We start from the raw sequence: 8113 nt of genomic DNA, 5'->3' as shown, positions 1-8113 counted from the left end.
GACCTGCGATGTGCATCGCATTGTGAACTCTTTTCCGTGTCCCGTGCGAGTTCTGTGGAATAGACGTTCAACACCTGCCCACACTGACGCTGACGCGGCCTGCCATCCCCAGAGGGTAACTGGGCCGCAACCCCTGCTCCAGTTGTCGCAGAGTGACACCCTCATCATTCACAAGGAGTCTCTCCGGCGCTCCACGCGTGCCCTTCTTCCCCCGCGTGGGTCGGACCTTCCTGGCGGTTTAACCCGCCGCGAGGAGGTGGCGCTTCGGAGAATCCGCGTGGGCGCAGCTTTGACCCCGGCGATAAAGGCCTCATGGAGGACGCAAGTTCCCCCAGAAACATGCCCCTTCTGTAAAACCCCTGCCACTGAAGCGACCCTGGACCACCTCCTTGGTTCATGCTCGGGCCTCCAGGCAGCACGAGTTCGTCACATGAGGGCCCTTGGGTACCACCCAGGACGACCACCTGACCTTCGCCGCTGGACGCATGGTCCCCAATACCGGCCCCTCCTCGACTTCATTGTGGAGACGGGACTGCTGGACTACATCTAGTTTATGCCAAAGGGCGTACTTGCGTAAATAAAAAAAAAAAGAAAGCCATGGCACGCAGCAACGGGGGCTGCCATGATAGAATGCGTATGTTGATAGGTGAAAACCCACTACTGCCGCCAATTCTAGTAGGCAAAAAGACAGCGGGCAACGCTGTGAGGGTGGCATCATGTCTGCGCCCAGGTGTAGCACGGTTTCAATGCATGGGCTGGCCGGGCAGTTTTTCCTCTAGGGTCAGTAGTGTTAACTCACGCTGTCGCTCACGCTGCTGCTGCCGCTGCTGCTGCTGCTGCTGTTTCTGAGCGGGGCGCGGTGCCGCCCGCATCGGTGGCTGCGGCGCTGCCGTAGTGGGGGCTTCCCTGCGTGACATGGATAACCAGAGTTACGTCATCACGGCGGCGTGTGGAAAAGGGTCGCGCAACTCTTAGCTCCCTGCGGGAGTTATATAGAGGAACTCTACACTAGGTGGCGATGCCTGGCCGCGCGCCTCTGAGTGACCCCCCCCCCCTCCCCCTTCCCTTCCTTCTGCGGTCTCCCCAGCTGCTTGGACCGCTTTTTATTTTTTATGTTTTCTTTAAAACCGCACGTCCAGATGGGCACCAGGCCACCGTACGCGCGCGTGCCGCCGTGACCAACTCGGAACTGCGCCTTCCAAAGCGGGCGCGAGTTTACTCTAGGCGCTGAGAGGGCGCTCCGGTCGCGAGTTGCGCTGTGTCGGCGGCTGCTGCGGCGGCTCCGGCGGCCGCGTTGAAGGCATGCGGGGCCGGTCAGCTGGGCTCAAAGTTGCGGTCGCGGTGTAGTTGCGTCTCTGCTGTACATGCTTCTTCTTTTCGCTTGCGTTTGTCTTCACCCTTGTGCGAGAACCTTGCCTTTTCAATGCATTCGGTTTGGAGTGCTATTGAACAGTGCGGCCGCGGGCGAAAGCCCGCGGCCGCACTCTTTAATAGCACCCCAAAAAGCCCCAATAGCACCCCAGAAAGCCCGCGGCCGTGAGTGCGTCAGCGCGCTGTTTTCTTTCATGTGCTGGGCTTGGCGCAATGCCGACCTGCCGAATTAGCAGCCGGCTGTACGAGATTTTCCAGCCCACTTAAGCAGTGATACTTTGAGAAGGCTGGGCACATGCACCCTGCATGGGGTACATGCTTATGCCCTTTATAAAATGTACAACTGTATACAGTTGTACTTACGTAAGTGGTAGGAGGAGGGAGTCTAGCTCCTCATGCTGGCAAAACTATTATTAAAACAAAACATACAATGAACAACAACACAAAAATTTTTTAACATAATATAACCAGAAAACCTACAATTCAAATCTCAATAGAAAACTGAGTAATTTATCCGGGATTTTGGGATAGTTTTGATTTCTTTGAATATAAAGGATACGCGGATGTCTATCATAAAGAAAATATGCAGTTGCTGCTCATGACTATGAGGAAATATCATTCGTGTTGCAATTATTTTGCGCGCCTGGCATATGACAATCGAATTCGTGTGCACACTTGACAGTCACTGCTACGTGAAAATTCATTTAAAACGCTGTCGTTCTTGATATTTTAGCCCCTGCTAAAAATAACTGGGCGTACTTACATTACTCCTTGCATAATACAGCCAGTTTGAAATAAATTGCGAACTGGAATAGCGCGGCAACAATATGTAGAGCAACTTGCTAGAACAGTTATTTGTTTTTGGAGTACGCATGCAGAACTGGTCACAGCCCGAGATGCCGGGGCGGAACGCTACGAGAAGGCAGGCATTTGCACGAGGGCGAAGGGGTCCAAGAGCGAAAAATATCACTTGACCCCTAACCCTAGGTAACGTATTTCGTCACGTAGTTTTTTAGGGGCAAAGCTCCTAAAGCCATGGGTCTGTCCATCCCTTGTGTCTCGTGGTACGTGACCGCCGCATGCTTTCGGAGATGTCGCAAAGTGGGCCGCGTTGCACGCGCAAGAACCGGCTGCAACCGGCAGCGCAAACTCGGCACCCGGAGCGCGAGCTTGTCTGTGTTCGCCAACGGAGGCGCGAGCGCACGTGCACTGCGAGGGGGAGATCACGCAAGAGATCACGCCACGAACGCAGGCAATCGTTCTCGGAGATCGAACGAGACGCAAGGACCTTTGCTCGTTTCCTCTCGTCTTGTTCGGGCACAAGTTCCCCCTAAATAAAAGTTCTTTCTTTACCGTTGTGTCCCATCCTACGTGACAAATTGTGGTGGAGGTGCGGGGTAGTCGTCGATGGCGCGGGGTCTTTCACCAGGTCTGGGCCTGGGAGAATTGACTCCGAAAATAAAAGTTGATTTGTACAATGTACGCACAGAGTCTTACGTCTTTCTTAATTATGTAATGGGCGAACTTTCACGGGAGAGTTACGGTTACCGATGATCTCCCCCTCTCGAGCTTCGCCCCACTTATCATCATTCATTCCGTGGATATGGCGTGATTTTTTTTTACTTCGGGCTGTGTTATATTTTTCTGCCGTTTTTTTTCTCGAGCCCGCGCTGCGCTTTCACGGCGTTGCACGTGCGCTCCGGCAAGTCGACGTTTTCATGAGGTGCCGAATATTATTCTTCCTGCCTGTGTGTAGGTGCAAGCGCACTGAGCTTTTCTTGCGCGATGACATCCCGGCGATCATATGCGGTTTCGGTTATGCTTTCCTTCCGAGCGGAGCAGGATGGCAAAACACTTTCTTAATTAAGCGCTCCGCACGTTTGCTGTGCGTGTGGGGGAGGGCGCGCTCACCTGGTAACTGTGTACATTCTCGGAAGCAAACAGCTACAATAAGTGTAACAGAAGGCAACGAAATTTTCTTGCCCCTTGTGTGGTGCTTCCGAGTTCACTCCTCCAGAAGAACACATACGCGTGCTCCAGTCGGCTGAGCTCAAAGTTTCGGGGTAGTTGCGTGTTTGTACAAGTTTCTTTCTTTCGTCCGACCGGGCTTACTGGGCGCTGAAGGAAGGCGCAGTTCCCGTTAACTTTGCAGACCTTCCCAGCAACTTGTTGAGAAAGCAGTCTCGGCGGCGATCTCCGGAAAAGAGAAAGGCAACGTCTACGCACGAGCTAGCGGATTACAAATGGAGAGCACTTGCTCACCGAGCTACAAGAGGAGCTGTACATGAGGCGCCTGTTCCCCTGCAGTGCACCGATTTTGCTCAGATAGTCGGGAATAGTGCGGCAATACGGCTCCCAGCCAACTGGAGAACGTCAGCACTCGAAAAAGAACCGGGGAAGAATCGGTAAATTGTTTTTTTTTTTTACGTGGCTGGAATGAAAGCGGGCGCCTACACAATCCTGAAGAGCGTTGTTGTGCGGGACGATATCACCTATGTTGTCCACCAAAACGGCAAGCTGCTCCAACAGTCGTGTGAGGAAATATTATTCGTGATGCAATGAATTTGCGGATTCGCATGGCAAGCGAATTTCTGTGCACGCTTGACAGCCACTGCTACGCGAACGTTCATTTAAATCGTTCTTGATCTTTTAGCCACCGCTTGAAATCCGTGGGCATACGTACGGTACTCCTTGCATAATACCGTCCGTTTCAAATAAATTGCGAACTGCAATGGCCGCAACAAACTGATGAGCAACTTCCGAGAACAGTTATTTCTCCTGCAGTACGCAGCCAGGAGTGATGAGAAGCGGAGATGCCGTGAGGAACGCTCCCCCTAGCAGACGACGCTCGCTCCCCTAGCGCAACTCGCAACCGCAGCGCCGTGGTGGCGAGAGTCGCGGCAGGCCGCCTTCTCTCCGTGGCCGGGGCGGGGAGATACGGAGGTATTCACCCACGTCACAGGAGCGGTGCATTCTGGGAGTGGTCGCCATCTTTTTGTACTACGTACGGACGGGCATCCTTGCGGGCAGTACGTTCGCGCGCAGCTGACCCGTTCCTGTCACTCCGGCTCTCGAGGAAACAACCAACTTTGTTACAAGAGGTGTCGTGATTGTGTGTTGCTGGTCACTATGGTGGCCTGCGCTATCATCGGGTGCACCGAAAGGTCTCAGACGAAGGAACAAAAGCTACGAAGCAACAAGCCGGATGTTCACTTTTTCAAGTTACCCAAAGTGCGCCTGAACGAGTGCGCAAAAACGAAGGAGCTTTCAGAACGGCGTCGGCGCGAATGGGTGGCTCGGATAAATCGTCAAGACCTCGATCCTGACCTGGACAAATATAAAGTCTGCTCCCGGCATTTCGTTACAGGTAAGAGGCAACGTTTATTTGAGTAGCATAGCGCCGCGGCTAGTACAATCGATTGCCGCAGTTGTTTACACTTAGCACGCGAACTGTTCGATCATGCAGGGTCGCCGTCACACCTTTTCGATGAGTGCAATCCAGACTGGGCGCCGAGTCTCCATTTGGGCTACGGCGACACTGTTGACAAAAACAGTGAAGCCCGCTACGAACGCCAGAAGAGACGACGATTGGCCGCGCGTGCCACTCACCAAACAGCCCCACCTCCAATCGACGTCGCAGCCCCGCAAGGTGCGATAACGTAGTACGCGAAAATTTGCATTTGGAAATGTGTGAAAAGTGAACCGTTCTTTTTTTCAGTGGCCGTCAGCGCTGACGAGTCGTCACCCGTTTACGATACGGCAGGTATCGATCAAGGTAGGTGCCTGTTTTGAAGCATTGCTTTTTCATCGCGTTTTTACAGTCGTGAGCGTAAGCGATGTTACTGAGTTACAGTTGCTGAAGCAGCCGTAGAACATCACCAGGTCACGCCAGCTAGGTTCCAGCGCTGACCCAGGCCTGAAACGAGTAAAACACCTGATAGCTAGCCCTGCAGTGCGCCTCGCAGCTACCGTGCTCGGGAGACCGGCGAGTTAGACGGCCATCGCGATATGCGTGCCCTTCTCTTGAAGCTCGACAACAAAATCAGGCGTCACTCGCCGGCCCGACAGCGTACGCGTCGACCGGGCGCTGGTGGAGTTGTGCCGGAAGAAAACTAGGCAAGAGATGAGGACGCAGGAGGTGAGAATTTATTAAGCGGACCGGGGATAAAATAATATGCAAGCGCAGGAAACGGTGCCACAATGAAACTTAGAACCGCGGGGGAGGGAGTGAGAGTTCGGGCCGCGCGCCGGCGAGCGTGTACGCAAATTTCAGGTCTGATTTTGTTGAGCTTCAAGAATACGGCACACGTATCATGACGGCCGTCTTGGAGTTCACGTAGAGTTTATTGATGCATAGAGTTCACATACGTGGAAACTGGAGGTTAAAAGCGTGCATGTGGCCTCACAGGGAATTACCGTAACGAAGTCTCGGGTAGGGGGGGGGGGGGGAGGGGGGTTATATCACGACACCTGCGAGGTGCCTGCCCTGTTTTTCTGCCTTAAGCTCAAACTGGTTGACCAAGCAAAATAGTTGAAGTATAAGTTACACAGTAAATCATAACATGATGTGCTTAATTGCCAGTAATTAGTTCTTCCATTGTTATCACTGTGGGCGAGTAGATTTGCAATATGTGAAAATGTGGATGAAGAAAATGCAGTCGACTCTTATTAAGACAAAATCGGTTGGGACGAATTTTATGGTTAAGATAAACAAAATTTTTATTCTTTCGTGATGTGCGCAATGCAAAAAACGTACACTTAAGACGAATTTCTTACAATACGAAGAAGCTTTCACGTCCCCTTCGAGTTCGTCTTAAGAATAGCTTACTGAAGTATCCATCTTAATCTGCAAAAGGAGGCCGTGTGGTCTCACTTGATTAATGGATGACCTGGAAAGGGGGTGAGAATAAATATAAGAAAGAAAGTATGTGCTTTGAAGATTGTTCGTGACAGGCCTTGTGATGAATTCTTCAGTGTTGAAAGTGGTATTGAGTGGTAGTGTATGCTTAGCATTCAAAGTACTTGTGCTAAGCCACTTTTAATTTACTAAATGGCTTTTTTATGAAGTGTGCGGATCTAGTTAATGGGCGTCTATGTGAGAATGATTTCCACAGAGGTGTCTCCTTCTGCACTTTGCTGTTGCAGGGTGCCAGACTGATCTGACCGGTGCTGACATCAGAAGGATGGAAGACGAGCTCGTTATTCGCAATCACGAGCTTTATGAACTTCGACACGCCGTAGAGAGCAGCCGGTTCACTGAGCAGACACTGCAGCACAAAGATGACAAAGTGTCATTCTACACAGGCCTTCCGTCATTTTTAGCGCTGATGTCCGTTTTCAAAATTGTGGAGCCATATGTGGCACACTCGAGCAACAACGTGCTAAGCAAGTTTGAGGAGATGATGGTTTTTCTGATGCGCATACGGCTTGGACTTTGTTTACAGGATATTGCGTACAGGTTCAACGTTTCACAGGCAACAGTGTCTCGAACGTGTGAAAAATGGCTGGATGCCTGCTTCGACCGATTAGGACCACTTATTCAATGGCCTGATAAGGAACAGGTTATGAAAACCATGCCACTGGCATTTATGCGGAACTTTGGTAGGAAGGTGCGAGTCATTCTAGACTGCTTTGAGGTGTTCTCGGACAGGCCAAGTGCACTCGACACACGCGCTGGCACCTGGTCCCAGTACAAGCACCATAACACCATAAAGTTTCTGATTGGCATCTGCCCACAAGGAAACATCATTTTTATATCTAAGGCCTATGGCGGTAGAAGTAGTGACAAGTTTATCACAGAGGACTGTGGCGTGCTGAGAAACTTGGAGTACGATGACATTGTACTGGCCGACCGAGGCTTCTTGATTTCAGAAAGTGTCGGATTATGCTGTGCGAAACTCTACATTCCCCCTTTTACAAAGGGAAAGCGCCAACTGAGTGCTAGCGAAGTTGAGCGTACCAGAGAGCTAGCCAATGTCCGAATACATGTTGAGAGAGTGATCGGGTTGCTAAGAAACAAGTTTTTGATACTTAAAAGTTGCCTGCCAGTTGAACTGTTGACTGTGTCTTGCCATGGAGAAACACCGATTGACAAAATTGCAGTTGTTTGCTGTGCGCTGACCAATTTATGCAACTCTGTGGTGCCCATGGATTAGTCTCTAACAACTTGTCACTTTGTGCTCATTGGTCGCACATCTGGTGCCGACACCGGTAAAAAGTGCAATCATTTGTGCCAGCTTTCTTTTTCTTCTGTATAACAGGCACATTGCATATGAAATGTCTCTAGAACAGAACATAGTGCATTTTACAAGCTGTGTGTATTTTATGTGTCGGCTAGCAATAAAATCTTGCAGTCTAACAAAAGGCCTAAATTTCTTGTGCTACTAATATGTTGCTACTTAGTACGAGGCTCACTATAAAATTTAGAATTTACGTTTGCTTAATACAGGCTGCATTTCACTCTTGAGTCACACGTAAAAAAATGCATAACAATGCATGAAATTTAAGTGCACGCTTTCTTGAAGTTTCAATGTAAACATGTAAATTCGTGGCTCACACAATTTTTGCACGTTGCCTAATGACACCACTGGTCACACGTTAACAATGCTACTATGGATTCTTCAACTAGTATGCGATATAACTTTGATGGGATTTTCAGCCAGAACTGGAGACCTAGGCAACAAAGAGGCACCATGTTTGAATTTCCTTTGCCTGGTGTTTTTCCCTTGCACTTCAACTACAA

At 50.4% G+C, this 8113-nt stretch overlaps 1 protein-coding gene across 1 annotated transcript; it reads left to right on the top strand.

Moving 5' to 3' along the window:
- Positions 1-4354: 4354 nt before the first annotated feature.
- On the top strand, positions 4355-7534 carry LOC144139464 (uncharacterized). Its single transcript, XM_077671799.1, has 4 exons — positions 4355-4738; positions 4838-5020; positions 5090-5146; positions 6517-7534. Exons 1-4 carry the CDS (start codon positions 4501-4503, stop codon positions 7524-7526), a joined length of 1488 nt encoding a protein of 495 aa, XP_077527925.1. The 5' UTR covers positions 4355-4500; the 3' UTR covers positions 7527-7534.
- The last annotated feature ends 579 nt before the right edge of the window (positions 7535-8113 follow it).

The sequence above is a fragment of the Haemaphysalis longicornis genome, unplaced genomic scaffold, assembly GCF_048455015.1.
Source record: "Haemaphysalis longicornis isolate Haplotype H1 unplaced genomic scaffold, Haemaphysalis longicornis Haplotype H1 scaffold_5, whole genome shotgun sequence".
Taxonomy (NCBI): domain Eukaryota; kingdom Metazoa; phylum Arthropoda; class Arachnida; order Ixodida; family Ixodidae; genus Haemaphysalis; species Haemaphysalis longicornis.
The sequence above is the reverse complement of the archived record's forward strand: the minus strand, read 5'-3'. Positions and strand labels throughout refer to the sequence as shown.